Source organism: Choloepus didactylus, chromosome 18, assembly GCF_015220235.1.
Source record: "Choloepus didactylus isolate mChoDid1 chromosome 18, mChoDid1.pri, whole genome shotgun sequence".
In the NCBI taxonomy this organism is placed as follows: domain Eukaryota; kingdom Metazoa; phylum Chordata; class Mammalia; order Pilosa; family Megalonychidae; genus Choloepus; species Choloepus didactylus.
Window position 1 is genome coordinate 74,084,350 of NC_051324.1, and position 27,818 is coordinate 74,112,167.

The 27,818-nt window shown below is 48.6% G+C and overlaps 1 protein-coding gene across 3 annotated transcripts in view; it reads left to right on the top strand.

Annotated features, from left to right (window-relative positions):
* The window catches only part of RNF213 (ring finger protein 213), a 100,078-nt gene that overhangs the window by 40,012 nt on the left and 32,248 nt on the right, over positions 1–27,818 (top strand). For all 3 annotated transcript variants that reach the window (XR_005212659.1, XM_037808886.1, XM_037808887.1), the window contains 20 exons: positions 450–623; positions 994–1,143; positions 3,707–4,287; positions 5,140–5,305; positions 6,153–6,370; positions 7,380–7,520; positions 7,628–7,792; positions 8,513–9,668; positions 10,418–10,611; positions 10,813–10,968; positions 12,219–15,812; positions 17,239–17,375; positions 17,770–17,865; positions 18,769–18,887; positions 20,207–20,326; positions 20,832–20,977; positions 21,383–21,530; positions 21,808–21,946; positions 25,014–25,205; positions 27,372–27,517. Coding sequence is in view for 2 of the 3 variants with exons in the window: in XM_037808886.1 (XP_037664814.1) it covers positions 450–623; positions 994–1,143; positions 3,707–4,287; positions 5,140–5,305; positions 6,153–6,370; positions 7,380–7,520; positions 7,628–7,792; positions 8,513–9,668; positions 10,418–10,611; positions 10,813–10,968; positions 12,219–15,812; positions 17,239–17,375; positions 17,770–17,865; positions 18,769–18,887; positions 20,207–20,326; positions 20,832–20,977; positions 21,383–21,530; positions 21,808–21,946; positions 25,014–25,205; positions 27,372–27,517 (7,938 nt within the window). In the remaining variant the exon portion in view is untranslated. The remainder of the gene's footprint in view (positions 1–449; positions 624–993; positions 1,144–3,706; positions 4,288–5,139; positions 5,306–6,152; positions 6,371–7,379; positions 7,521–7,627; positions 7,793–8,512; positions 9,669–10,417; positions 10,612–10,812; positions 10,969–12,218; positions 15,813–17,238; positions 17,376–17,769; positions 17,866–18,768; positions 18,888–20,206; positions 20,327–20,831; positions 20,978–21,382; positions 21,531–21,807; positions 21,947–25,013; positions 25,206–27,371; positions 27,518–27,818) is intronic.

Genomic DNA, 27,818 nt, shown 5'->3' on the forward strand with positions numbered 1-27,818 from the left:
AAGTTTTGCAAGATAGCCACGAGTTGCAGACATAAGGCCAACTTTATGTCACCGTTTCCAAATGTTATGAAAATGCCCCTGAAAGCCGTTTTGATGGAAGCCTTTACCTGGGCAGGTGTGACGTGCATGTCTGGGGCAAGTCATTCTTCTGCTGCAGGAATTCTCAACATAAGGGAACTCCAGAGGACACTACGTGTAGTTTAAGAAAGATATTCAGTATAGCAAAAGGAGGTACAGGCTTAAAAACCTGAAAAATGTGGTTCTCCCAGCAGATTCGGGGAATCATGTTCACAAACGAGGAAGTTGTTTGGGAGATGAATTTGGATAAGACCTGAATCTCATGAGTGAATCAAGTTGGGCAGATTATCGGGAATCCCCACACCTAAGAGAAATGAGGTGGGAAGGAGGTGGGGTGCCCACTGTTTTAACTGTGTTCTTAACCCGATCAGGATCTGATGAGAAAATATTAGCAAATATTACGGAAGAGGGCAAGAAGTTGATGGTCACTGCTGACTCTGTGATCAGGGAAGTTGCTGATTACCTCCTAGATGGAACGATTTTAGTCAGACACCTGGATCTGATCATAAAGCACAAGGACCAGTTTCTCAACATCTGGCAATTAAGTAAGTGTCACCATAATACAGGAGGGTTACAAGGGGTTGGGAATAACTGTGTTTGCATTAAAGTCAAGGGGTGATCTTGTTGGTTTTTATAGTGAGTAGCTTTTATTTCCTGGTAACTTGACAGGTTTATAATTCTCAGGAAAATAATGGGAACGTGATATAATAATAGCATAAGAATAGTTCTTGGTCTGTTTTATTCCATGCTGCCGTGCATGTGGCTCACCTTATTGAAGGAGTTCAGAAAACCCTCCCCGCTGGCTCTGCTCATGGCGGAGGAGAAGGCACCTGTTCTGAGGGAGCTGGGGGAGGTGGGCTGCTGTGGGAAAGGACAGGCCTACTTGAGCTGTCGTCTCTGTTTTTTTTTTTCCAGACAGAAAAAATCTTCTGCACCAGGAGCAAGAACATGATATGAAGGAAGTGCTGACTTGGAGAGACTGTGAACTACAAGCTCTAAAGAAGGAGAAGAGACAGATTGATAGTCTCCTGAAGTTGTGTGAGAAGGTGAAACACCTGGTAAAAGGTAGCGTTCTTAAGAACTTAAAGTGATGCATCTGAGGAGAGAAGAGTTAGAGGAGAATATAATCAACATTGATGACAATACTGGGGCTTTATTTGGGAGAGAAGGCTTTTTTTAGCTTTAAGTACAATGAAGTTATACATGCACATGCATTTCTTTACTTCTAGGGGGAATTGATTTCACTTCTTTTATTTTTTTCACTTTTTTTTAGACAGGTTTTTTTGGGGGGTATTGACCTCCATATTTCTAAATAACATGCTCAAGTATCACCTTATTGTTTTCAGGTTTAAGCATTATCTATTGTGGAAGATGAGGATTTTACATCTCTCTATTTTTACAATCTGTGCCCTACACACTTTAATCTTCCCACCACCCCTTGCTCCCAGTTATATCATAATTTTAGGTGGATAACTATTTGGAGTTTACATGATCACAGCTGTGTAAAGAAACGGTTCACAACTGAGCCTTGAAGCAGCTGTGATTACTTTATGTTTCTCGCACAAAATTTGTTTCTCTAGAATTATAATTCTTATCTTCTCATGTGCTTTGTTTCTGATGTACTTATTTATGATCCCGATCAGTTATAGATCCCAAACACACTCTTTGAAGGTCTGGATTTCCTCTCAAAACAATCAGTTTGATCTGTGAGAAGGAATCTCCCCAAATGGCTGGGCTGTCACCCCAGACCCTCCCTTCCGGGGAATCCTGTCCCCTCTGTCCTGGATCTATTTCCTGTAAACCTTGGCTTCCTCTTTCTTATTTCCATATTTTGGTAGAACATACCCTCTCTGACCTTCCTTAGAAAGAAGGCACAGGAGGTTAAATTCTTGATTCCTTCCATGTCTGAAAATGTCTACCCTCACACTCGCTTGATAATTTGGCTAGGTAGAAAATTATACATTAGAAATCATTTTCTTTTGGAATTTTGAATGCCCTGTTCCTTTGTCTCTGCAGTGTGCCATTGGGAAGTCAGATGCAATTCTAATTATTGATCCTTCGAATATGACATTTTTTTCTCTTTCTGGAAGTTCTTGAGATCTTTTGGTCCCTACCATTCTGAAATTCCGTAATAATTGGCATGGATCTATCTGCCTCCATTTAGCTGGGAATTAGGTGGGTTTTCCATCTAGAAACTCTCTTGAATTATTTCACTGATTATGTTCTCTCCTCCTTTTTCTCTTGCTGGAATTCGTAGTAATTGGATATCGGCCCTCCTTGAATGGTCACCTAATTTTCCATAATTTTTCTTTCCTATTTTCCATCTTTTTTTTTCTCTTTCTAAGAGATTTCCTCAGCTTGATCATCCAGCCTTTCTGTTAAATGTTTCATACTATCCTCTTCTTGTTCATGACTGCAGGATCTTACTGCACTGAGATTATTAGTGATATTTTTGTTTTAGAGCTTTTCTTTTCTTTGCAGTTTCCTGTTTCCCCTGAGTTGCTTTTATCTCTTGGTTTGTTGTGGAATCTATTTTTTGTGTTAAAAACTTTCCTCCTATGCCTGGAAATTCTCCTTTGGCTGTTTATACTGAAGGAGGGGACTAAAGAATTCACTGAAAAGTCTGAATAAAATGATTCCAGCTTTTCAACCAGAGCGATGCGGCCAGGCCTTTTATTTGGTCTGAGTCTTTAGGTCTTTTCTTTGGACTGGTCAGATTCTCCAGAAAAGACTTTCAGTCTCTGGTCTGGAAGGCATGGGCCTGGCTGCTAGGTTTCTGGGAGCCAAGGGGAAGACGAGGACTGGAGGGTTCCCGGCGTCTGATGTGCATATATTTATTGAGTCCCTGCTTTGGGTTGGCACTCGTACTCTTCTCTTTCTTGTCTGCATCTTTTGTCTTCCTCTGTCTTATTCCTTGAAGTTCACAGAATGTATCCTGTTAGCTTCCTGAGAAAGGGTACGTTCCCGAAAATGCCTTTATTGTATCTGTTACCTGCTCCTTGGAGAAGTCTCTGTTTTATCCTCTCTGGAAAAGAAACCACCTGTGTTTTGCAAGGGCATATAGAGAGCTGTGTAGACCAGGGGGCGGAGTGAGGATCAGCACAGTGAACCACTTAGACTGTCAATCCAGTCCTCCTTAGTTTATCACCACCTCCCAGTTTCCGGTTTCCTGGGCAACCAATTACTGTGCTTTTAGGGAATTCTGTGCTGTAGCTCTGCTTGATTCTCAGCTCCCCCCATGAAGTTCCCAGGCCTCAGAAGTCATTTACTTTCCAACTTCTGAAATTTTGCTGCTATCTCCTGTCTGTTCTTATCATCTTTGTAGATTTATGACTTTAAAAAAAATCTCTTCTCTGTCATCATAGTGGGATTTGGGGAGGGAGTGAAAGTAGATGTGTGTCTTCAAACTTACCCAGAAGTTACGATGCTCTCTTTATCACAAAATCAGTGAACGAGCCCAAGGGGGAAGGGAGGGACCTGCGAATTCCTACTGAACGCAAAAGTGCCAGAAATTGTATTCACTTCAGATTTTTTAGAAAAGTGAGGACAGTAAATATTGTCATTGTGAAATAAGATAATACAGTGATCAGAGGCTCAACTTCTGACTTTCTTTTTATGGTTTCGAAAGTGGACTTTGGAGAGATTGAACAGAAACATTTAGAAGATCTTGGTGGTAAAAGATTAAATGAAGCCACAACCGTGAGGCTGCCCACCTCCTCACACTCGGCATTCACAACACTCCTGAGCCCCCAACTCCAGAAGATGGCTGCAGAGGTGGACCTGCTCAAGGACAGCCACGTCTTCCAGGTCTTCTGGGAAGAAGCGGCCAAGTTGCTGAGCGATCCTGACGAGGAATCAGAAAGACAGCCAATTCACCTTGAAGACCTGTATAATTATTCGTACCTTCCTTGTTACGAGAAGTTTGCTGAACTTTATCAGGATCTGAAGTCGGGAGAGATCACTTTTGCAGAAATCGATGTCATCTTCAAAGACTTTGTAAATAAATACAGCGACCTTGCCAACGACTTCCGAATTATGTGCCTCGTGGATCGTAATTCCCAAAATGACTGGATCTGGGAGCGAGTGAGGCAGATCAAGGAGTACCATTGCCTGCATCAGGCCATTGACTCGGCCAAGGTCATCTTGAAGGTCAAGGAGAATTTGGGCCTGACTGGCGACTTCAGTATCCTTCACACGATATTGAACTTCGTAAGTTATGTGCCAGGGACTTGGGGGGCTCCTGCCTTGGACTCCTTGGCGCCTGTGAGCTTTCTGGCTTTTAAAAGCCAGACGAGATGATTTGAGTCGCTTCCTTCAAGTGATCATATTTGCATTGTGCTTCGTGCCTGGATATGCAAGGGCTTCATTTTTACTTTTGGTCATAAATAGCATGACTGCTCCTTGGCCGGTGAGAGCTTGCTTGGGTCAGCGTGAGGAGGAAAAATTTATGATGGGGTGATGATTCTTTTAGTCGTCCAATATTTTTAAAGAGTGATCTGATTCCCTTGGGTTGTAGAAGAAAAAATGGAATTTATTTTGCAGGCAATCCAACCACATCTCCCAGTTCTAGACAGGAGAGGCTAAGTGATAAATTGTTTCTGTTCAATTGAAGGAGCAAGTATTTGCTCTCTGGTTTTCCAGGTGGGCATCCAGTCATCCTATACTTATAGTACAGTGAGGTGTGATAACACTTAAGAGCACAAAATTCGGTGTGTTGCACGCTGAGGCCTAAATCCCATCCGCATAGTCTAGAGTAAGTCACAGCTCTGAGCTCTTGATCTCTAAAATGGGAAAAGTGACAACACGTACCTGGCAGGGTGACTGTGAGGGTTTGATTTTAAAATCCATGTAAAATGCTCAGGAGAGTGTCGGTACAGAAGAGCAGGAGTTATTGATCAGGGAAAGGGAAAAAAGCCATGAAGATTCTGTTTACAAGTCCCGACCCTTGTCCAATTCGAGAATGCGCTGCTTCTGTTTGCCCGTGCCCGTGGTTCAGGGAGGGCGGGAGCCGACGGGCAGCCGGCGTTGCTGTCCGGGCCACAGTGAATCCCTGCCTTGCAGACGGAAGCCCTCACCTCCTTTCGCCATGAAAAACTGAAGCAGATCAGCCAGCAGCTCATCCAGGCCAGGAGGCTGCTCCAGGACATCAGCGAGACCCGGCACCAGTGCCTGATGGAGCTGTCCCTGAGGAGGGAGTTCCTCAGCTGGGTGCGGGAGGCTCTTGCAGGTAAAATTAACGATGTGAGGAGCCAGCTGGGGTCTGGAGAGGGTTTCCAGATGGGTCCTGGGGGTGGAGGGCAGGTGAACTTTCAGCAGCTCCCTTCCCTTAGCCGGGTGCTGTGTGAAGGACGCGAAGTTGGCATCTGTGTTCTTTAAGCACGTGTGTAGAGTGTGGTTCATTTATTGTAGGCAGAGTCTCTATCAGGACAATACTTCTCATGTTCCAGTGTGAAACCGATTTCCTCTGCCACTTGTTTTTTCAGTGGGGAGCAGTGTCTTTAAAATCTGGCTCCCTTTGGCTTTTCCTCCTGTCGATTTTGACTAGAGAAAAGCTCTTGCCCACAGGGAGATTTTACTTCAAGGTCCTCATTGCATTTCTTTTGCAGTCTAGGGCTCTGCAGCCTTTTTAGCTCTTTAGGGACTTAGGGACCCTGTCGAAGGTAACTCAGAGAGGGCAGCAGGAGAGGAAGGGAAGAGGGTAGCACTGGTGTGCAATGGTGCGTTCGAGGGGCTGCCACCCGCTGCCTCCGAGGCTACACTGGCTCCGTCTCTCACCAGAAGCCTCCCTGCTTTCGGTAATGGGCTCTGTCCACTCTGGGTCATGGCTTAGCCCAAAAAGAACATCGAGAATGCATCTCAGGGTTTGGTTTTTTAAACAGATAACTGTCAGCATATTATTTGCTGTGCGAGCCTCAGTTTCTTTTTGTACAAAATGGGGCTCTTGTGTGGACTAAGTGAAATCAGCTCTTCAGGAGCCTGGGTGGCGCCTGGGACGTGGTGTGACTATTGCCCGAGACGTCAGCCTCGTGTCACCATGGAGGCCCCACACTAACCTTGCCTCTTCTCCTCTCGAGACATCAATGAGCTGAAGGTGTTTGTGGACCTGGCCTCCATCTCGGCGGGGGAGAACGACATAGACGTGGACCGGGTCGCTTGCTTCCATGACGCCGTGCAGGGCTACGCGCCGCTGCTGTACAAGCTGGACGCCAGGGCAGGTTTCGACGAGTTCATGGTACACCTGAAGGAACTGTGGAACGCTCTGGAAAACGACCAGAACCTGCCCAAGAAACTGGTAAGTCTTCCTTCTGGCCCCAAAGTAGGTCAGTTACATAAAGCATCATTTAGAATGTCAAGGGGATGATTGTCAAATGCTGGCACCCCCGTGGGGTGGGGTTTTATGCAGCCATTTTGACATGCTGTTTAAAAACAGTTCTTTCTATGTGGAAGTTTGTTCTCACTCTTGTTATGCTAAAAATCAGGATTCAGGATTTCATCTGCCACACGAAACATGGAAAAGAAAGGTCAAAAGGAAATATGCTAAAATGTGACTACTGGTTTTCTCTAGATGGTAGCAATTATTTTTTATTCTGTATACTTTTTGGTGTTTTCTACCATTCATGTATGTTAATTTTTTTTATCGGAAAAAAATAAACCCTTGAGCTGAAGGAAGTGTAGTAGACATCTACCATGTAACATGCCCGGGGAGCTTGTCAGAAAGCTGAGCCCGCGCCAGGGCACCTGGGTTATATATGGGGTGAGAGAGGAAGGGAGAAATGGAATGAACAGGTGGGGCTGTAGATGCTCAAGGCCGAACGACAGCCGCCGTTGCGGTTTTTCCTTTGTTTCTCGTGATGACACCAGGGGACCCTGGAAGGGCATTAAGACGTTCCACAGCCCTGTCATCTCCAGCATCACCCCCTGGAGGGTTCGCTGTGCCGGGGACAGGCAAACAGTGGCCTCAAAAGGAGAGCAGGGTGTGGGCCTGCCCACCTCCTCTGTTTAGCTGGGAATATGAGCTGTGCGCCTTGCGCCTGCCAGCCTGTGCCCTGGACGGGCAGCCAGCCTCCTACAAACGTGGCAACGCAGGGTGCTGGGGGGCTGAGCCGAGTGAAGTGAGCACGGCGGAGAGGCACCTGACGCCACTGGGGTACAGGGTGTGGAGGCCTCCCCCGAGGGGCTGGCAGAGGTGACCCTGGGAGAAGGGTGTGTGGGAGCTCACCTAGAGAGGGTGGAGGCAGTGCTGCAGGAGGATGAGAAGGTCACGGGCACCATGGCTACTTCCTCTCCTTTTGTCCCAACAGAGTGATTCTGCCAGGAACTTGGAGTGGCTAAAGACGGTGAAGGAGAGTCATGGGTCCGTGGAGCTCTCGTCCCTGTCACTGGCCACGGCCATCAACAACAAAGGCATCTATGTCATCAAGGCCCCCGAAGACGGCCAGAAGGTGAGCCGCCCCGCGCCCGGGCAGGGCTGTCGGGACACCGACAGCAGCTGCCAGTGGGGGGTCTGGGCCTGCCGGAAAGCAGCGTCTAAACGCGACATCCTTCACAGATCTGCCGAGACACGGTTGTTCGTTTGCTGCTCCCTGAGTGTCGCGGCGACCGCGAGGAAGCACGCGAGTATTCTTTAGAAGAGTTGAAAGAGCTTTTGAACAAGTTGATGCTGATGTCTGGCAAGAAAGAGCAGAGCCATGTTGAAGTGGAGAAATTTTCTGTGGTAAGAATTTGTAATTGTGCTGGAAGCCAAGCTAGGTGTTTTAAGCTCACCCTGTGGGGTTGCTTGGGAAGCTAAAAATGGTTTGCGTTTGAATTTAATTGAGAAGACTCGCTCCACGGTTAAATTGCCAGAGTGTCGAGCTAGTGCGCTTGCAGCATGCGGGGCCTGCAAATTCCTGATGAATTGACAGAAGTTGAAGGTGTGACAGCCCCTGGGAGCTTCTTAAGATCCATAGAATGAATTGTCTTTGACGTTGTAAAGGAGATAACCCAATGAGCGGTGCTTAGAAAGAAACTTAACTTGCTTCACTTACTCTAAATTACCAAGAGTCCAAAATACCTAAAGATTTAGATGCCGACCTTCTTCAAAATCAAAAGTCACCCTATGGAGATAGGCATATTGGTGTATGTCACAGTCTCTTGATTTTAATATTTTATTGATTTTTATGGTTTTATTTCTTTCAAGTTCATTTGGACTTTACAAACGATATCCTTTATCTTTACAACTTATTCCTGCTAGAGAGCCCACTTCTGAGGCCGATTATATAAATGAGGGGGGAAGGCCTTTATTGATAGATGTCGTCTGCTCCAGGTCACGCAGTGAACTGGTAGAAAGAAATGAGCCCAGTCCTTTGAATTAAAACCCCGCTTTATTATTCTAGACCCTTCGCCCCCCCCAGTCCGGCTCTGTAACGGCCCCTTCTGGTTCCCTTTCCCACAGGTGTTTTCCAGCGTGCAGAGGCTCGTCCAGTGCTTCTTCAACCTTTACTCGGCCGGGAACATGCTGTTCCGGACCTGGTCGGCGGGGGTGTACTGCTCCCCCAGGAGGGGCGTGTCCGTCCGCATGGACTTCGCTTTGGGGCTGGTGGGCCAGTTGCAGGGCAGTGGGCCAGTGGCCCCGCTGCTGGAGGCCCTCTGCCGGCAGATGGAGCACTTCCTGGAGCACTGGGAGCGATTCGTGACGCAGAAGCGGATGGAGCACTTCCACCTCAACTTCTACACCGCCGAGCAGCTGGTCTACCTGAGCACGGAGCTCAAGAAGCCGGACCCCAGCGAGGCAGCCCTGGCGATGCTCTCCTTCATCAAGGGCACCTGCACCCCATGCGAGGTCCTGGCGGCCCGCAGGGAGCCCGGAAGTGAGGCCGCCCAGCACCGGCAGACGATGATGGCGGAAGAGCTGCCGCTGATGCTCTTCGCCGAGTCCAGCCTGGTGGACAAGCTGAGAGTGGTCATGGAGCAGTCGATGGCGTGCCTGGGTGCCTTCCTGCCCGCCTGCTTAGACCTGGATGCCCTCGGCCGCTGCCTGGCGCGCCTGTCCGCCATGGGCGGGCCTCCCGTGGAGCGGCGGCTCCCCAGAGGCCTGCAGGCCGGCCAGCCCAACCTCGTGGTCTGCAGCTGCGCCGAGGTGCTGCCCGCCGCCCTGGCCGTCTACATGCAGGCCCCGGGCCAGCCCCTGCCCACCTACGACGAGGTGCTGCTCTGCACCCCCGCCACCACCTTCGAAGAGGTGGCTCTGCTCCTGCGCCGCTGCCTCACGCCGGGCTCCCGGGGGCGCAAGGTCTACAGCCTGCTGTTCGCCGACCAGCTGAGCTACGACGTGGGCTGCCGGGCTGAGGCCCTCTTCCAGAGCCTGTGCCTGCAGCCGCACCTGGAGGACTACCAGCTGGTGGTGCTGTGCGACAGCGAGCGGGAGCACTGCTACCTGCCCTCGGCCTTCAGCCAGTTCAAGGTGCTTGTTACCCCCCAGGCATCGCTCAAGGCCACCCAGAACTACCTGGAGAGCCATTTCCAGGTCCCAGAGCAGATCCCGTCAGCCGCGGCTGTGTTCAGGGACCGGATGTGTGTCGGGATCGTGACGTCGGAGAGAGCCGGTGTTGGTAAGGAGGGCTGGGGGGCTGCAGAGACCCCACTTCCCCCAGGACCTCCTGACCACCCTTCCCCATCCAGCAGCGGGGAGCTTGACTCGCCTTAAGTTGCCAGCCGGGGCCTGTGCCAGAACGGGACCCCGTTTCTCACCTGCTTCCCAGAATTGGGCAGCCCCTGTGTGCCCACTGCTGCCCCCCTCTGAGCTAGCATCTTTGCATGTTACGGCTGCTCTTTTTTGTTCTTTTTGTTCACTCCTTTGGCCTCTTTGGGGTTGATGTGGGTGGTGAGAGCAGGAGTGGGGATTACTCTTCCGTCTTGAGAAGACCCTGACGCCTCCTGGCCTTTCCTTCACGCCCTATCTCGTTTCCTAGCCCGACTCTCGCTCTCAGTGAAGAGTTACCCTGTCTGGGAACGGCGCCGAAGCCTTGAAAAGAAATAGCCATTTCTGTCGCTATGGTCTTTATTCCAGTAGCAATAGTCTGTTCTGTTGGGAGAAAAGTTGCTCCTTCCCCTGCCCCCAAGGTTACTTTTGCTGCCGTTATTTGAATTCTGCTTCACTCGCTGCCTCGGCAAAGATTCTGGGTGGGTAACAGCTGGGAAATTGGAGGCTTCAAAAGTGCCTTCTTTAGTCTGGCGTCAGGTTGCATGCACCGTCTCGATGTTTACAGCAAGAGAACGACTCTGGTCCTTCTGTCCAGATTCCCTGACTCTTTGGCCAAAGCCATGGACCTAATTTCCTTTCCATATTTTGACATTTCAGGAAAATCTCTCTACGTGAAGAGACTGCATCAAGAATTGAAAATGAAGTGTGGTGGGAAAGAAGTGCCTCTGAAGATTATTCGACTGATCGACCCTCAGGTGGATGAAAACAAAGTCCTGGGCTCCCTCCTGCCTTTCCTGGACGCCAAGTACCGGGGGACGCCCGTGATCTTCCACTTCGATGTGACCTCTTCCGTAAGTGTCTGGAGTGACAGAGCGGTGGACCACGGTGCCCACGGCCTGACCCCTCCTCCCCAGTGTCCGGAATCTCTTCCTTCTCTGTGCATGAGCGTTCAGTCTCGTTCTCAGGGAACAAAACACAAGGGCCCTTCGGGTTGGGAGAACTGGTCCCCATGTTGTGTCGATATTTAAAAACCCATGTGATTCTGTCTTTAGGTACAGACCGGAATTTTGGGATTTCTCTTCAAACTCCTAATTTTACAATACTTAATGGATATAAATGGGAAAATGTGGCTTCGGAATCGGTGTCATTTATATATTGTTGAAATCCTGGAAGAGAATGCAGTACTGCCAAAGAAGTCTTCAAAGCTGGTGTGTATTACAGAGCATTGTTCATGTGGGTGCGTGAGGGATTTTTAATTCCTTCAGGTCTTATTGGAGTGCAGTGTGGTGGAGTGCAGTGGAGTGAAGTGCAGTGGAGTACAGTGGGGTAGAGTACAATGCAGTGGAGTGCAATGGAGTGAAGCACAGTGGAGTGCAGTGGGGTGGAGTACAATGCAGTACAGTGGGATGGAGTGCAGTGGAGTGGGGTTGGCTGGAGTACAATGCAGTGGAGTGAAGCGCAGTGGAGTGCAGTGCAATGCAGTGGAGTGCAGTGCAGTACAGTGGGATGGTGTGGAGTGGGGTGGAGTACAATGCAGTGGAGTGAAGCGCAGTGGAGTACAGTTGGGTAGAATACAATGCAGTGCAGTACAGTGGGGTGGAGTGGAGTGGGGTGGAGTACAATGCAGTGGAGTGAAGCGTAGTGGAGTGCAGTGCAATGCAGTGGAGTACAGTGCAGTACAGTGGGATGGAGTAGAGTGCAGTGGAGTGGGGTGGAGTACAATGCAGTGGAGTGAAGTGCAGTGCAGTACAGTGGAATGGAGTGTAGTGCAGTGGAGTGGGGTGGAGTACAATGCAGTGTAGTGCAGTAGAAGAGGTGGAGTGCAGTGCAGTGGAGTGCAGTGTGGTGTAGCGCAGTGAAGCACGGTGGAGTGGTAAGTTTTGATTCCCCACTTTTGCCTTAGTGAAACAGCTAAGCGCAGTGTCTTAGTAAAGAAAAATCAAACTTTAAACTTATTGTTTAATCATGTTTGATAATACTCTTCTGTTAACTAGCATATAGTCTTTTTTCGTTTGTTTGCTTTGGAATTCATGCTCTATATCCAGGCTAAATCCCAGCCTCACTCTGAATGAGTAAATTTGTTTGCTAAGAGAAGTACTGTTTTATTTAGTGCAAGCCGAGGTGTGGAGGAGACCTTTGTCATATAAATATCTTAACAAGAGGGAGTTTTATACTCACACACACACACCTGTTCATGTATGCTTAATGGGGAGATGTCATTTCAGAAAATTGGGTTAGAAAGTAATTTCCTGATTGGAAAGGCAGCTGCCACAATTGAGCTTCCACAACACCTTAAGGTGTGAAAGATATGACCTGTGCAAAAAGGAGCCTATAGAAAGCTGCATATATTAAGTAATTGTTCGTAAAGATCCATGGACCACATGGAAGTTTAAAATGCAAAAGCACTTTTTAGAAGGAAATTAGTCATAACCATTTTAATCATGTGTCTCCTTTCCAGGGTGCACGTGCCCCGCAGTTCAGTTTTCTTGATGTCTTCCCAAAAGTCATGTGCAGGCCTCCCAAAGAAGTGATAAACATGGATCTGCATCCTGCATCAAACCAGGAAGAGCCAGGAATGGATCACAGCGAGTTCTGCAGCGAAACTTTCCAAAGACCCTACCAGTATTTAAAACGATTCCACCAGAACCAAAACCTGGACAAGTTTCAATACCAGCAGGGCTCTGTCGAAGACACCCCAGCAGAGTGTCTCCAACATCTCTTGTTCTACTGCGGGGTGATAAACCCGTCCTGGTCAGAGCTTCAGAACTTTGCTCGGTTCCTGAATTATCAGCTCAAAGATTGTGAGGACTCTCTCTTCTGTAATCCTGATTTCGTTGGAGACACGCTGCAGGGCTTCAAGAACTTTGTGGTTACCTTCATGATCTTTATGGCAAGAGACTTCGCCACACCCACACTTGACATTTCCGACCAAAGCCCAGGGCAGCACCAAGTCTCCATGAAAGGAGTGAGTGAAGAAGATCTAGCTCCTTTCTCTCTCCGGAAGAGATGGGAGTCAGAGCCTCACCCGTACGTTTTCTTCAACAGTGACCACGTGTCCATGACGTTCATTGGCTTCCATTTCCAGCCCAATCAGAACGGCGGTGTTGACGCCATCAACCACTTGACCGGGAGGGTCATCAAGAAGGACGTCATGACGATGGACTTGTACCAGGGGCTCCTGCTTCAGAGGGTGCCCTTCAACGTTGACTTTGACAAGCTGCCCAGACACGAGAAGCTTGAGAAACTCTGCCTCGTTTTGGGAATTCAATGGGCCATTGACCCCGATGAAACATATGAGCTGACGACAGACAATATGCTTAAGCTCCTGGCCATCGAGATGCGGTTCCGGTGTGGGATTCCCGTTATCATCATGGGAGAAACCGGCTGTGGGAAAACCAGGCTCATTAGATTCCTTAGCGACCTGCAGCGTGGCGGTGTCGATGCCGAAACCATGAAGCTGGTCAAGGTCCACGGAGGGACCACTGCAGACATGATCTACTCCAAAGTCAGGGAGGCCGAATGGGTCGCCATCTCCAATAAGAGCGAGCATCAGTTTGACACCACCCTGTTCTTTGACGAAGCCAACACCACAGACGCCGTGAGCTGTATCAAAGAGGTTCTGTGTGATGGCACAGTGGATGGGGAGCCCCTAGCTGAGATCTCTGGTTTGCACATCATAGCAGCCTGCAACCCTTACCGCAAGCACTCTGAGGAGATGATCTGCCGTTTGGAGTCGGCTGGTTTAGGGTACAGAGTAAGCGCGGAGGAGACGGCGGACAAGCTCGGCTCCATCCCCCTGAGGCAGCTGGTCTACCGAGTCCATGCCCTGCCTCCGAGCCTGATTCCTCTGGTGTGGGACTTCGGACAACTGAACGACGTTGCCGAAAAGCTCTATATTCAGCAGATTGTCCAGAGACTGGTTGACTCCATCAAGATCGATCAGAATGAGACTTGTCTGATCACAGAAGTGCTGTCTGCCTCTCAGGGTTTCATGAGAAAAAGGGAAAATGAGTGCAGTTTCGTCAGCCTTAGGGACGTGGAGCGCTGTGTGAAGGTTTTCAAATGGTTTTACGACCACAGTGGGATGCTCTTGTCGGAGCTGGAATTCTTTCTCTCCAAGTCAAATGTCAGCAAAAACAGCTTTGAGAGACGCCCTGTCCTCTGGTCCCTGGTGCTGGCTCTCGGGGTCTGTTATCACGCCTCTCTAGAAAAGAAAGAGCCCTACTGGGAAGCTGTCTGCAGGTTTTTTCCAGAACCATATAACAACAGCAAGTTTGTTCTGGATGAGATAGCTCACGCACAGGATCTTTTTCTGAATGGTGTGCCTCTGAGGAAAACCATCGCCAAGAACTTGGCCCTGAAGGAGAACGTCTTCATGATGGTTATCTGCATTGAGCTTAAGATTCCGCTCTTCCTGGTGGGAAAGCCCGGTAGCTCCAAATCTCTCGCCAAGACCATCGTGGCAGATGCCATGCAAGGCCAGTCCGCTTACTCGGATCTCTTCAGGAAACTGAAGCAGGTCCACCTGGTCTCGTTCCAGTGCAGCCCGCACTCCACGCCCCAGGGGATCATCGGCACGTTCAGGCAGTGCGCCCGCTTTCAGCAGGGCAAGGACCTGCAGCAGTACGTCTCCGTGGTGGTGTTAGATGAGGTGGGGCTGGCAGAAGACTCTCCCAAAATGCCCCTGAAGACCCTGCACCCCCTGCTGGAAGACGGCTGCATAGACGACGATCCTGCCCCCCATAAAAAAGTCGGCTTCATCGGCATTTCCAACTGGGCCCTGGACCCGGCCAAGATGAACAGGGGTATCTTTGTGTCACGTGGCAGTCCCAATGAGAAAGAGCTCATCGAGAGTGCCCGAGGGATTTGCTCTTCAGACACCCTCGTGAAAGACAGGATCCAAGGATACTTTGCTTCCTTTGCCAAAGCCTATGAGACCGTTTGTAAGAGCCAAGACAAAGAATTCTTTGGTCTCCGTGACTACTATAGCCTCATCAAAATGGTCTTTGCCAAGGCAAAGGCTTCCAATAAGAAGCCTTCCCCGCAAGAGATTGCACAGGCCGTCCTTCGGAACTTCAGTGGCAAAGATGACATCTCCCCGCTGGAAATTTTTACAGTCAACTTGCCTGAGGCAAAGTGCTCTGCAGAAGTCAGCACCATCCAGTTGATCAAGCAGAACATTTATGGCGATCACCAAAATGCGCTGGGTCGAGAGCTGGAAGATGCCGAGTGCCGCTACTTACTCGTGCTGACTAAGAACTACATGGCCCTGCAGATTCTCCAACAGACGTTCTTCACTGGGGACCAGCAGCCGGAGATTATTTTTGGTTCCAGTTTCCCCAAGGACCAAGAGTACACCCAGATCTGCAGAAACATCAACAGAGTGAAGATCTGCATGGAAACGGGCAAGATGGCAGTCCTCCTGAATTTGCAAAACCTCTACGAGAGCCTGTATGACGCCCTCAACCAGTACTACGTCTACCTGGGGGGCCAGAAGTACGTGGACCTCGGCCTGGGGACCCACCGTGTCAAGTGTCGGGTCCACCCGGACTTCCGCCTGATAGTCATCGAAGAGAAGGAAGTTGTGTATAGACATTTTCCCATCCCCCTCATCAATCGTCTGGAGAAGCACTATCTGGATATCAACACTGTCTTGGAGAAATGGCAGAAGAACATCGTGGAAGAACTGAAGACGTGGGTGGAGAAATTCGTCAATGCGAAGGCCAAACACAAGTACAGCCCCTCTGACGTCTTCATCGGCTACCACTCGGCCTCGTGCGCCTCGGCGGTGCTGCAGGTCACAGAGAGGCTCGGTCCCGGGGACTTGACAGACGAACTTTACCGGCAGGTGTCCGATGAGGCCAAGCTGCTGCTGCTGGACTGTGCCACCCCCGACGCGGTGGTCCGGCTGAGCGCGTCCGCACTGGGCTTGTTTGCTGCACAGGTGCTGGCCCGGGAATACTTTTACAAGCAGCAGCATAATTCCTTCGCGGATTTCCTTCTGGCTCACGTTCACGTGACGGATCTGGAATGCCATGCTGTCTTCACGGAGGTAGTTATCTTTCTACAATTTTATCCTTATCCTCCTCTGCCTGAGATTCCTTGCCTCCCTAGTATCAGAAATTCTTTTCACATCAGCGTACAGCGATCGCAGTGGTTGGCTCCCCTCCACGTGAAGCGTGAGGGGGTCTGGGTTATTTATACAAACTCAGTTTAACTGAGCGTTGGGTGCCGGCTTTTGTGTGTTGCTCTCTGCTGACTGTAGTGCCTTATCCACCATTCGCTTCGACAAGCACAGAAACACACTCAAGTACGGAGCTGAGGGTGTTGAGGATATGGAAGGACCCCGCACAGCTCTTGTCCTTGGTCATTAGAGTGTCATGAACGCGCAGCATGTGATAAATGTTCTGCGCAGAAGCAAGGAAGAGCAGTGCAGTATGGGTGAAAGGTCGGCTGAGGTTTTCCTTAGGCAGCGACCCTGGAGCTGAGTCGTGCAGGGTGTTTGAGAAGGTGTGGGAGGCTAGAAGGAGGCCACCCAGTTTGCGAGTGCCAAGGGAAGGGACTGGGGCTTAGTTGAGAGCCTCCTTGGGAGGCCTGCTCAGCTGCCCCGGGAGCTTTGTCTTTGTTGCACACGTGCGTGGTGGAGAGAGGTGCCTCCCAGTTGCGTGCCCCCACCTGGGAGAGAGAAGAAAGGTTGGACCAGGAGGGAGACGGCTGTGACAGATGAGGTGGAGGAGAGGTGGAGATGGAGTTGAAACATGGGACGCAGATTGGCAGAGCTTGATAGCAGATTCCATGTAGGGGCCGTGGGAGATGGAGGAGTTCACAGGTGGCTGTTTGGAGTCTCCTTGGGTGGCTGGAGGTCTTAGTAATCCCGGTGGGGGTCTAGGAACGAGCGACAAGTTTGGGGCAGGCGATGGGGAATCCCATGGGATCGGTGCTGATGGCCTGTAACGTCCAAGTAGACAGTCACGTGGTTGGATGTGGGAAGCTGGAGCTCAGTGTTAGGGTCAGGCCCGGAGATGGTGATTCGAGACCAAGCCCTCGAGGAGTGTTATGTTTTGCACCAGGATCCAGTGGTGGGGGGATTCGCTGATGGAGCTGTGGGAGGCCAGGGGCTAGCTCCATCCCAAGGTCTGAAGCAGGATTCCAAGGAAGAGACGGCATCGTGCTCAGCCCCCAGGATCGGAGGAGTTTCATGCAGAGAGGAGACATGGGGTCCAGGGAGGAGACTAGGGCATGTTGGGCAGGGGGTCTTCTCCTCGTTCCCTGTTGACCCCCAAGGTTCTCGCCTCAGCTCTGCCTTGGTTTGACACTCCTTGGGGTGTGATTCCTCACTGTCGGTGTGCTGGTCGCACAGTGCCGAACCTGCAGGAGGGATTTGCTGGGTATCTTTCTGTTTCGAGGCTCTAAACCCAGCAGGCGGGCAACCTTGAACTTGAATCTGATCAACTCATTTGCGTTTCCTAACTTGGCAGATCACCACCTTCTCCAGGCTGCTAACCAGTCATGACTGCGAACTTTTGGAAGCCGAGTTAGCGGGCTGGGCTGGGAGACCCACCGTCCTGAGCCTGCAGCAGTTTGACACGGAGTACTCGTTTCTCAGAGAAGTCCGGTGAGTGTCGCTCACCTGCCCCCCGCCTCCGGGGGCCCCAATAGGAACAGATCACCGGCTCACGTGCCGGCATTGATCATGGACGGTGAGGGCCCGTGGCTACGCGGAGGCTGGCTGGTGGATTCTCCAAGTGTCCCTCTCGTCTCCGCTACCTTCGGCAACTCAGAACCTGCCCGAACCGTCCTCCCCTGGAACTGCTGTTTCTCCATCTCCTTCGGAAGAATTTGTTGTGGGTTTTTTCTTTCTCCCCAGGATTGTCTACTCGTCGTGTGGAAAAAAATCCCACCTGGGCATCTTTCCTCTGTAGCCTTTATATGTCCCATCCCCTTTGGGAGTTTTGTTACCCTTTTCTTAGGACAGACAACTCATCTGGATCACTTCCTTTTTCTTTCAGAAACTGCTTAACTAACACAGCTGGGTGTAAAATCCTCATTATTCAGACGGATTTTGAAGATGGTGTCCACAGTGCTCAGCTTATCGCCTCAGCTAAGTAAGTTTTTCATGTTTTTCTCCAAGTACCCATGGAACTCAGAATTTATTCAGGGGCTCGGGAACACCCAAAGAATTTCTTCCCTGCAAATAGTATAGAGGTAGGGCCATAAAAGTCTAGAAAGAAAAATAAGAAAAATTCTTCCTTCTCGATCCCCCAAACGTAGACTAGAGAAACAGAAGAAGCTTAACTTTCTGAAAAGACAAAAGACTAATAACAATACAAAAATAGTAAAATATTCTAGAACATAAAAGGATATAAAATTATATTAATAGGATATAAAAGAAGATCCTTGAAGCATGTGTTTAGAAACATGTTATGGTAATTGTCAGTTTGAAGGATGAACTTTGCATTTATTGTATGTTCAGGGACAACGACAATACTTCAATTCTGTCTTTGTATCTTTTTGGACGTTCTTATAGTGTGTGCAGGGGAAATCTGGTACTCGAAGAACTATGTCCCCTTATTACCAAAAGCTAAATGACTTCTGGACCTCGTAAAGCATTGGAGGCTGTATTTCATTTCATACCCGCATTAGATCCTGGTGGGGAGTTGACTTTGGTCATTGACCATCTGAGGGAAATCACATTGCTCCCAGAACTCTTCTTGAAATGGAAAGTTCTGCTGGCCTCACCCTCCGTAACACCAGGGCAAGCCCATCAGGGCTCGGAACGCAGAGACTCTCTTCAATAAAGGAGAGGCACTCGTGAACGGATGGGAAGATGCCTTCTCTAAGAGAACTTCTACTCTCTCCAATAGACGAGACTGAGATCACGGGGCGTGAAATTCATTTAAAGCTAAAAAACACGTGAGAGCATGAGGTTGAACTGACAGCTGCTAGGCTTCCCTTCAGCCGTCTCTCAACTTTGGTTTTGTTTGTGTGCTTGTTTGTTTTCTAAATAGGTATTCTGCTCTAAATGAAATCAACACGGTGCAAGAAAATAAGGACCGTATCCTAGTCTATTTCATCACAAAACTGTCGCGGATGGGGAGTGAAACGTCCTACGTAGGATTCCACGGAGGTAGGACTGACATATTAGTGAATACATGTAGTTAAATAATATTTGAGTTCTTTCCAATTTGGTCCTCTGTTGTACAAGTCTAAAATTAAGTTATTAGTGCTAGTTGCAACAATATTCTTTTTGATGCAGTTTATTTCTTACCACTGATTACTGCACAAAAACACTCATTTTTGGACTTGATGCCTGTCCTAGTTTGCTAATGCTGCAGAATGCAAAACACCAGAGATGGATAGGCTTTCATAAAACGGGGGTTTATTTCACTACACAGTTACAGTCTTAAGGCCACAAAGCATCCAAGGTAACACCTCAGCAATCGGGTACTTTCACCGGAGGATGGCCAATGGTGTCTGGAAAACCTCTGCTAGCTTGGAAGGCAGCTGGCATCTGCTCCAAAGCTCCGGCCTCAAAACGGCTTTCTCCCAGGACGTTCCTCTCTAGCAAGCTTGCTCCTCTTCAAAACATCACTCCCAGCTGCACTCCTTTCCTCTTTGAGTCAGCTCATTTATATGGCTCCACCGATCAAGGCCCACCCTGAATGGGCGGGGCCACGCCTCCATGGGAACATCTCATCAAAATTATCACCGACAGCTGGGTGGGGCACACTCCAAGCAAATCCAACCAGCACCAAAATTTCTGCCCCACAAAACTACAAATATAATGGCATTTGGGGGACACAATACATTCAAACCGGCACAATGCCACAATGTACAACGTTTCCTTGAACTTGTAGGTAGATGCTTGATTACTCTCTGTTTCATCACCTTTAATTTTATGGATTATGCAGAGACAATATCCCTATCTAACACTATTAGGAGGGTATTAATACATTGATGTTTCGGGGCAGGGATGCTAACTTAAAATCTGTCTCTCTCTTTTTACTTTTTTAGAAAGGGTTCCCCAAATGTTTTTTCTGTAAGAAAATCTGTGTTCTAGAAATAGGAACATAACAGTTTACCCTAATTAATTTTATAGAAATAATAATTAATAATTAATTTTACAGAAATAATAATGAAAGTCAAACCTTGCCAGTGCTTACATTCCTTTATTAATTGTGACACAGCAAATATAAGAACAAATATGCCAAAAGAATCACAAACCTTGTTCAGATATGTTTCCCAAGTCTATGTTTCATTCTTAAAATTGATTTTTATGTTAAAGCTATTCATGGGAACATATATAATGGGTCAGGTGGTTTCCCCTTGGATATTTTCAAGGGTTCAGCAGAGATTTGTTAAGCATCAGGGCATGTAGCATCCCTGTTAAGGGCTGACAGAAAGATCAGAAAGGACATGAGAAGGTTCTGGGTCCTTGCCCCGCAGGACTGTGGTGGTCTGTGCACATCGATGACCTCCGGAGGTCCACGGTCATGGCCTCGGACGTGACCAAACTGCAGTGCGTCTCCATCAGCCAGCTCTTCATGCCGGAAGACAGAGCTGAGGGTGAGTCATGAGTTCCAGCCTTTGGGGGTGCGGGACGGTAGAAGTGCCGGAGAGGACCCCAGATGGGCCGCGGTGCATGGTGGGGGCTAGGGCCTGGCCCCGTGCTTCGGTTGCCTTCAGATCCCAGCCCCGACCCTACACCTTGGCTGCACTGGCTGATGACCGGCCAGAGAGCACCCTGTCCCGCTTCCCGAGGGCCTTCCCGAGGCAGAGGGTCACGTCTCCATGGGGCACCGTCCAAGGCTGTGTGAGCAAGATCCTCTAGAATCTGTTGGGTGCCGGTGCCTGGGTTCCTGCACCCGCCGTCAGAGCCTGGGAGCGTGGTGGATGAAGCGTGGCGAGTGGGTGAGCGCGAGGGTGACCCATGTGGCAGCACAGATGGGGCAGCCCCACTGGGCCTGGAACCAGGGAAAGCCTCCGCCAGAGCATAAACACAGAAAGCATTGCTCGTGCCGCCACGCTCGTTTTCCGGACAGTGATGCCGTTGTTTTTCCTTCTGTTGCAGTCGAGAGAGGTGAGGCCGAGGCAGAAGACGACAGTGAGGAGACAGGGATGGAAACGAACCAACCAGGGGACGTGGCGGTCGTGGAGATGGAGACTGAAGATTCTCAGGAGGCGGAAAAGGAAAGCTCTGAAGCGGGAAGAAGGGATGTAAGTTGTCGTTCTTTGGGTAGCACTTTGGAGCTGTATCTTTACGCTTTTCCATTAGGAGTTAGAGGCATAGCCTGCACAGTCGTTGGCTCAATATCTTTTTACCCCTCTGCTCTCGAAGCGTAGGCCAACTGTTAGGAGGCAGTTCGGCATTCGCTGTCTCATGAAATCCTTGGTTAGTTTTGCTCTGTCCTTATTCTCTGGCTGAGTCCCCACCTGTGAGCAGCTGGACCCAGGGGCGTGGGCAGAAGCACAGGGACCGGCTGGTGGCCGTGCAGGGGCCGTGCGAAGGGCCCTTGCTGCCCATCTGCTCACCTTCAGACCACCTCCTCCGTGAGCAGAGCTTTAGCTTTCACCCATCCCGGAAACGGCAGCCATGGAAGACCTGATTGTCTGCACCCCCAGGTGCCGATCCTGGACACCACCAGCCTCCTGAGAAGCTGCATCCAAAGCGCCGTGGGGATGCTCAGGGATCAGAACGAGAGTTTTACACGCAATATGCAGCGAGTCACCATTCTTCTCAGTCTCTTGAGCGAAGATGACGAATTCAAAGGTATGGCTGCTCCCTTCCCACTTCTTGCCTGCGCCCCACTGTGGGCTTGTCTTCCGCAGAAAGAATCATTCCCAGGAAAGCTGGGCAGCCTGGCGTGGCTCACGGAAGCAGCTGGCACTGGGGGTCTGAGAGCGTGTCCAGAGTTTTGCTCTGGCAGTGGACCAGCCAAAGGAAAGGAAGCCCCCTTTATGGGTGGGGGGTCAGAAGGGCCTGGCAGAGCCTCTGGCGGAGCACCTGGGGGCTCTGCTGAGTGGGCGTCTGCTCTGCCTTTCCACAGCTTCTTTCCTGCGGGTCTCCAAGACACGCCTCTATGTTCTTCTAAAGAAGCAAGAAGAGAACTGCCTGCACAGCGTGAGGGAGTGGGTGGTGAAGGAGGCGTCGGATCTGGATGCGCTCCAGGAGGCGGGCACTTTCAGGTACGGAGAGCCAGGAACGCCAGGCCGTGGTTTAAATGCCGCGGCTGTACCTGCACGTCTGCGCTCACTCCCTCTCCCCAGCCCCGGGGAGCACGGTGAGAGGCTGCTTCTAAAACCCTGAGTGAGTCAACGCTGTATTTACTTCTTTTCAAAAGAGCACTCGACGACTCCAGATGACTGTTAGATTTGGGGGTTCATTGTACTCTTTCCTGTGCGCACTTCTAATAGAAAACTTAAGAAGAAACAGAGCATCTGTTCTCGTAGGGTGCTGAGTGTACACCAGCCTGTCATAAACCACAGAAAGGGATGCTGGTTTAGGTTAAAGTAAGATGTTATGCAGGGAAGGCGTGGAAATTATTTTCCCAGGCCTACTGTTTGAAATAATAACTACAAAAACAGAAGCCAGTGATATACATTTCTTGTCCACAGTCGTTTTTCTGTGCAATCACTGACTATCTTTGATGAAGCAACCATGTCCCAGACGCAGGCCCAGCTGCCACTGCTGGCAGCAAGCTCTTAGAGGGGTGTTTTCACTCTTGGCTGTCAGTTTCCTCGTCTCTGAAAGGAAGTTCAGTTCTCCTACAAGGCCCCTTCCGACTGTGGTTTGCTTCTTCCCCCGGTGGGCCGCCTTTGTGGGACAGGAGGGGGCACGTGGTACATCACCACTGCTCAGCGGAAAGCTGGAGCACATTCACACGAGCCTCGTTACTGTTGTAGCCCATGAGGGCCATGCCAGTCCAAGGCTAAAGACAACGAGCATTTTCTGCTACATGAACTTTTATTTGGGGCTTACTTACAGGGTGAGAAGTGGAGAGGTCATGACGGCTCTCTCAGGCTGAGCAGGCATTGCATTCGCAGGGAAGACGACCGAGCAATGCAAAGAGGACAGAAAGCCTTTTATAAGGGTTTAAGACAAAGATCTTCCTAAGTGTGGGGGGAGCACAGATGCAGGAACAGGTCACTCTGACCTGGGGGGCGGTGCAGGAAGGACTAGAATAACACTTGAACAATTATATTTTGCTCTTTTTGTGGGACTAAGAGCCTCTCATTTCCTGCCTGCTTCCCATAAAGTTACATTTTAAGGTCACTTTACCCTTTTGCTCTTCACTGGCTTAAAAGACAACAGGTTAAACATTTAGCTGCCTAGGTCATGCACACTGCTGTGCACCAAAGATCTGCAGGCCTGTTTTGCTTAGGCCACGGGTTGCCACAGTTACTGTAGGAATTTTTCCACTTCTAGTTTTTGCCAATGTTATCCTTAATTTCTTTCTGAATTCTCCCTTCTGACAGAATTTTATGAGATCGGAAACGAACCTAGAACCCTTTTCATTTCCCTTGGTTGCTCCTTATGGATTTTATTAATACCTGGTAAAACCTGTTTTCTGCCTCCCCTGTCACCACCCCTGACTTCCTCCGTTTGCCGGTGTTGCAGAGCGGAACGGGGGACTCGGTGGCCTCGGGTGGTCAGAGCTGCGCCCCTTGCACTCACCTGTTGCAGGTGTCGGCGGCACTCCTGCTGTTGCAAGGCTCCAGTGACTAGCTCTGGCCACCATCTCCACAGTTTGGGAATTTGAGACATTGGCCTCTTGGGGTTAAACAGTCACAATCGTTTCTGTTAGATCCCAGAAGAAGAAACTAACATTTAGTAAAACAAGTTTCTAACTCAGGAGCCCCACAGCTTATCTCACAAGAAAACAGGTGCCCCATAAACTAAAGAATGAGGCTGTTCAAGGCTGTTCAAGGCCATCCCAGTGACCCCTCAAAGGCGGGTAAGGCAAGGACAGAGATGCCCATAAAATAAACAACCAAGAAGGCCTGCTCTCCCCAGTTAGACAATGCAGCTGCTTTCTTCAAAAGAATATTGTCTCAGAATTCTACCAACCGATCACCCCAAAACTAGATAAGCGCTCACCCAGTCGAGGCACAGAACATCACAGCAGAAGCCCTACCCAACGTGGGTTCCTTTTTTCCCTTAAAAAATGCTGCTCTCAGATAGAGAGCAGGAGCCATTGTTCTTCTTTTCTTTTCTGCTGGCTCCCACCTGCTTTCTTCCTCTAATAAATCTTAAACTTTATACTTAAACTTTGACTCGCTGCATTGTATGAATTCTTGAACGGCTCCGAACCTAACAGTTTCTGCTACAATTTCCCCGACTGCCAACCTCTGCCTACCTCTCCAGACACGGCCGAGCTACGCTTGGCAGCTGCCCTGCCCCATTTCCCAGCTTGGCCAGTTTTAACCTTTCCCTTCTCTAGTCTTCTACACTTTTTCTAGTTCAGCATTTTCCCCTTAAATCAAGTGATCTCCATGATTATCGACTTGCTTTATTTTTTGGTAGACATTCTAAAATTCTCCTCTGCTTCCTGTGCACTATGTACTTTAAAAAAGTATTTCGTTGTATTCTTTTTGAAATAGAGCTTGCAATTTTCTTCCCAACATTAATTACCTAGAAACAGATTTCTTATGCTTTTCCACAAGAACTTTGAAATGGATCATAGTTTTTTATTTCTATGTATCAGCTTATAATTACAATAACAAAATGTCATGCACTTAATTCAACCAGTTCACAAATACTCAGATCTAGTGTACTAAAACACGTTAGTGTTTGTAATAAACATGTGCTTTCTTGTCTAACTTGATCTGCAAAAAAATTTACTTTGGTCTCTTCTTTATTCTATCCGCAATTGATCTTTATTTCTTAAAATAACATTTATTATTTTTTCCACATGAATTTGGTCATTATTTTCCTTATTTATAGATCCTAGGACTTCTTGTCCTGGGAAATTGTTGAATAACAAATAAAGCCAACACTACTTGGCCTCTTTAAATAAATACATTACAGTTTATTAGATGCAGAACAACGTTCCTTTCCAGTTTCCCTCTGACCTTGGACATCTCCTCTGTGAGTCACTTTTCTAGAACTTCCAAAGGATGAAGGCAGCCGGGTGGGGTTGGGTAGAGCAGATGTCGCATCGCCTTCAGGACGGAGCCGGGGGGCAGAGGACAGCAGGAGCCCCAGTGTGGCCGTGCTCGCTGCAGCAGGGGTCTGCCTCTCTCCCGCCTGCAGGCACACACTTTGGAAGCGGATTCAGGGTGCGGTGACCCCTCTCCTGGCTAGTATGGTGTCGTTCATCGACCGGGACTGCAACCTCGAGCTGCTCTTCAGGCCGGAGGCTCCACCGTGGGCAAGAAAACTTTGGATGTTTATTTTCAGGGATGTGAAGCTTCTCAACATCCCTCTAGTGGCAAATGATGCAAGGTGAGTAGAAGACTTTCTTTTTACGGGAAGGGAAAGCGTCCTAACATGGCAGCAGGCTTTGTTTTTTGTTGGCGTAACATATATACGACACAATGTCCCTTCTCAAGCACTCTCATGCGTACAGTTCAGTGACGTTAAGCCCACTAACGAAACCCGTTCCTCACCCCGAGCAGACACCCTGCACCCGTTAAGCAATATCTCCCTATTTCCTACCTACCCCCATCCCAGCCCTCCATAACATGTAGCTTACTTTCTGTCTATGAATTTGCATACTCTGGGTATTTCATATAAGTGGAATCATACAATATTTGTCCTTTTGTGTCTGGCTTATTTCACGCAATGTGATGTCTTCAAGGTTCATCCATGTCGTAGCTGTGGATCAGCACTTCATTCCTTTTTATGGTTAAATAATATTCCATTGTGTGGATGCATCATGTTTTGTTTATCTGTTCACCTGTGGATGGACACTTAGGTTGCTTCCACCTTTTTGCCTATAGTGAATAAGGCTGTGATGAAATTGGTGTGCATGTATCTGTCCGAGTCCCTGTTTCCAATTCTTGTGAGAATGTACCTGGAAGTGGGATTGCCGGATCATATGGTAATTCTAGATTTCACTTTCTGAGGAACCACCAAACTGTTTTCTACAGAGGCTGCACCATTTTGCATACCCACCAACACTGTACAAGCACATCCTCCCTGAAACTTGTTATTTTCCATTTTTTAAATAATAGCCATTCTAGTAGGTGTGAAGTGGTACCTCATTGTGGTTTTGATTTGCATTTCTCTAATGGCTAATGATGCTTTTTTGCCCACTTGTGTATCTTTGGAGAAGTGTCTATTCAAGTACTTTGCTCATTTTTTAATTGAGTTGTTTGTCTTTTTGTTGTTGAGTTGTAGGAGTTTTTTTATATATTCTGATCTCAAACTTTATCAGGTATATGATTTCCAAATATTTTCTCCTATTTTGTTAATTGTCTTTTTATTTTCTTGATAATGTCCTTTGTAGAGAAAGTTTTTAATATTGATCAAGTCCATTTATCTATTTATTTTTCTTTTGTCGCTCGTGATTTTGGTATGAAATCTAAAAATGCATTGCCTACTACAGGGTACTGTAGATTTCTCCCTTTGTTTTCTTCTAAGCATTTTATGGTTTTAGCTCTTATGTTTAAGTCACTGATCCATTTTGAGTTAATTTTTGTATATGGTGTGAGGTAGGGGCCCAATTGCATTCTTTCACATGTGGATTTACAGTTTCTCCAGCACCTTTTTGGAAGAGACAATTCTTTCCCTGCTGAGTGGCCCTGGCACCCTTGTGCAAACTCAGTTGGCCATAGACACGAGGGTTTATTTCTGAAATCTGAATTCCATCCCATAGGTCTATTTAGCAGCAAGGTTAATATGCTCTTCAAGTGCTTGATGAAACCTAACCCTAACCCTAAGTTATCTATTTTAGATTTGCATTGAAGTTTGCTCTTTTACACAGCTTTACAGGGACAAAAGGGAGTTTTCTAAACTTCTGATAAATCTCTTTGTTTCATTTTCCACCTTCCTCATTTCCCTGCTTTCAGGGCACCCATTATAGTTACAACAGCCAAATTTGACCTCTTCTACAGTTGGGACCCCGTGGGAGTAAACAGCCTATCTCTACACCTGGTCTCGGGGATCTCGAGTTTTGTTGGCCTCCCAAAGCTTCCTGTTTGGATTTCCAGAGGGTTCTTTTCTGGGGTGTACATTACTTAGAGGCTATATAAAGTGAAAGGGATTCTGCATTGCCAGTGGAAAGACTTATTTGGAAGACAATACACTGTTGATGATCATGAAAGAAAGAATTTGCTCCTGAAGAGTCACAGGTTTAGGGGAAAGAGTTGGTGTAGGCACCAGAAGACCTGGTTCTGCCAGAGACTTTGGGCAACTTATTTGGCCCCTCCCAGCCTTCTGTTGCTTTTGTTTTGTCTGTAAAATGAAGGGGTTACATATGTCCGTCCTGTAGTTCCTTGATAACAGAAACCCTGGGCTATAAAAAGAGACAAGTGGGCTGTCTCTGTAGCCTTCCAGACACCCTTATTTTTGAGAGTCGTGAGGAATGGGCAGCACCGGTGGACTTGCCTTGTGTCTTAAGTGGCATCTCATTGACCATGTTCTTTTTCCTCCTTCACCTCTTCCTAGAGCTAAAGGTGAGATGTCGTACATTATGGTCCAGAACGACATGAAGCTTTCAGAGAATGAGTCCAACGATGTCCCTTTCAGCTGGAGAATCAAGGACTATCTGGAAGAGCTTTGGATCCAGGCTCAGTACATAAAAGATGCAGAAGGTAAGAACACCTGGAGGCAGGGCAGACTGTGTGTGGGCAGAGGAGTAATGAGCCAACACAAATAGGCGCCACGACCCTCAGGTCGGTTTTGGAGTGTGGGTTTTAAAAACGTGGCATGTGGAATAGCCTGGAATTTATGGCTACCCTGAGTGTTGAAGTTTCTGCTAAAGGAATAGAAGTTTTCAGCAGGGATCAGCAGCCTTTAAGTTACAGGGCAAAGGTGGCCTGTAAGATGTTGGTTAGTCACGTGACGGCCAGGGATCTGGTGGAACAGGATGTGTTCTGTCAGGAAGGGGCTTCT